This window comes from Brassica oleracea, chromosome C9 (genome assembly GCF_000695525.1).
Source record: "Brassica oleracea var. oleracea cultivar TO1000 chromosome C9, BOL, whole genome shotgun sequence".
In the NCBI taxonomy this organism is placed as follows: Eukaryota; Viridiplantae; Streptophyta; class Magnoliopsida; order Brassicales; family Brassicaceae; genus Brassica; species Brassica oleracea.
Window position 1 is genome coordinate 25,824,179 of NC_027756.1, and position 1,981 is coordinate 25,826,159.

The 1,981-nt window shown below is 46.3% G+C and overlaps 1 protein-coding gene and 1 pseudogene across 1 annotated transcript in view; both read right to left on the reverse strand.

Moving 5' to 3' along the window:
* The window catches only part of LOC106314650, a 10,679-nt gene extending 9,270 nt beyond the window's left edge, over positions 1-1,409 (reverse strand). Inside the window, exon 1 of the mRNA XM_013752490.1 lies at positions 911-1,409. Within this exon, the coding sequence (XP_013607944.1) occupies positions 911-1,409 (499 nt within the window). The remainder of the gene's footprint in view (positions 1-910) is intronic.
* Positions 1,410-1,506: 97 nt separating this feature from the next.
* Positions 1,507-1,981, reverse strand: part of LOC106314651 — a 3,172-nt pseudogene continuing 2,697 nt past the window's right edge.

The window sequence follows — 1,981 nt, forward strand, 5'->3', positions numbered from 1 at the left end:
AAAAACTCAATACCTTGCTTTGGATGAAAGGAAATGGTGAATGGGTGGTGAGGATTAGGCTACAGGGGCGAAAGCTTGGATTTAGAAACAAGAACTAGTTGATTTGGGTGAGAATTGAGAAAGTTTTGGGATTTTTGGTGTGGGTGAGTTTGAGAGAGTTTGAGAGTTTGTGAGAGGAGGGGAGAGTGAGAGAGATGGAGTCGCGGGGGTTGGGGGTAGGTTTAGGGTCGTCCGGTTCGGTCTAGGGTGGTTAGGATCGGTTTACTTGAATTAAACCGGGGTTTAGAGTTAGAAAACTTACCTGGACCGGTTCGGGAGCGACGTGAGGGTGTTGCTGCGAGAGGTCGCTCCCGAGTCATTTTCTCGCGTCGTGATTCGACGAAAACGCGAGCGACCTTGGAGTGTCGCTCTCGAAACCTCGCTCTGGAGCTGGAGCGACTTCGAGGTGTCGTTCTTGGACGTCGCTCCGGGCCAGTTTTAGAGCTCCGTGACGACGAAAACGCGAGCGACTTCGAGGTGTCGCTCCCGTAATGTCGCTCCCAGCTGGAGCGACTTCATGTGCTCGCTCTGAGAGGTCGCTCCGAGAGTGTTTTTGGAGCACAAAACATCTTTAAGCCGAGCGACCTCGAGGTGAAGTCTCTTCCATCAGTACTCCACAAAACTATTGCTCCATATGGCCTAACCTCTTTGACTTTGAAAGGACCTGACCACCTTGACTTAAGCTTTCCTGGAAATAGCTTCAGCCTAGAGTTGTAGAGAAGAACTTGATCTCCTTCTTTAAACTCTCTCTTCAGGATATTCTTGTCATGGAAAGCTTTAGTCTTCTCCTTGTAGATCCTTGAGTTCTCAAAAGCATCCATTCTTATCTCATCAAGCTCATGTAGCTGAAAAATCCTTTTCTCCTTGGTACTCTTGATGTCAAAGTTTAGCAACTTTATTGCCCATAGTGCCTTGTACTCAAGCTCCACTGGCAGATGGCAAGCTTTCCCATACACTAGGTTGAAAGTTGTGGTGCCCAGTGGTGTCTTGTACGCTGTCCTATAAGTCCAAAGTGCATCATCGAGCTTATTGGACCAATCCTTCCTTGTGATCCCCACAATCTTCTCCAAGATAGACTTGATCTCCCTGTTAGAAATCTCAACTTGGCGGGGTTGATAAGGAGTTGCCACCTTGTGCTTCACACCATTCTTCTTGAGAAGTCCCTCAAGCAGTTTGTTAATGAAGTGGGAACCTCCGTCACTGATCACAACTCTTGGGACTCCAAACCTTGGAAAGATGATGCTCTTGAACATCTTGGTTACAACTCTAGCATCATTGGTGGGGCTTGCAATAGCTTCCACCCATTTGAAGACATAATCGACAGCCACAAGAATGTATTTGTTTCCAAAAGATGATGGAAATGGTCCCATGAAGTCAATACCCCACACATCAAACACTTCAACTTCAAGGATTGGATTCTGAGGCATCTCATTCCTCTTGGTGATGTTTCCTCTTCTTTGGCAAGAATCACACTTTGAGACAAAAGTCTTGTGTATCCTTGATCAAATGTGGCCACCAGAATCCAGCTTGTAACACTTTCGCAACTGTCTTGAAGGTGGCAAAGTGGCCTCCATAAGATGATCCATGACACTGTGTAAGGATCCCATCAATCTCCTCATTTGCAACCACTCTTCTATAAAGCTGATCCTTGCAGAGAATGTAGAGATAGGGTTCATCCGAGTAGTATCTCTTCACATCCTTGTAGAACTTCTTCTTGGCATAGCACACAAGATTCAAAGGTTCTCTTCCTGTGGCTAGGTAATTCACCAAATCAGCATACCAAGGTTCCTTCTCTTCTGTTGCCTTGACTTCTAGCTTCCTACCAGTCTCACAAACTGCTATCACTGCTTCAATAGCCATAATCTGCTCCTCAGGAAGTCCTTCGTCAATAGGAGTACCAGACTCTACCCTCAACCTGGACAAATGATCAGCTACACCATTC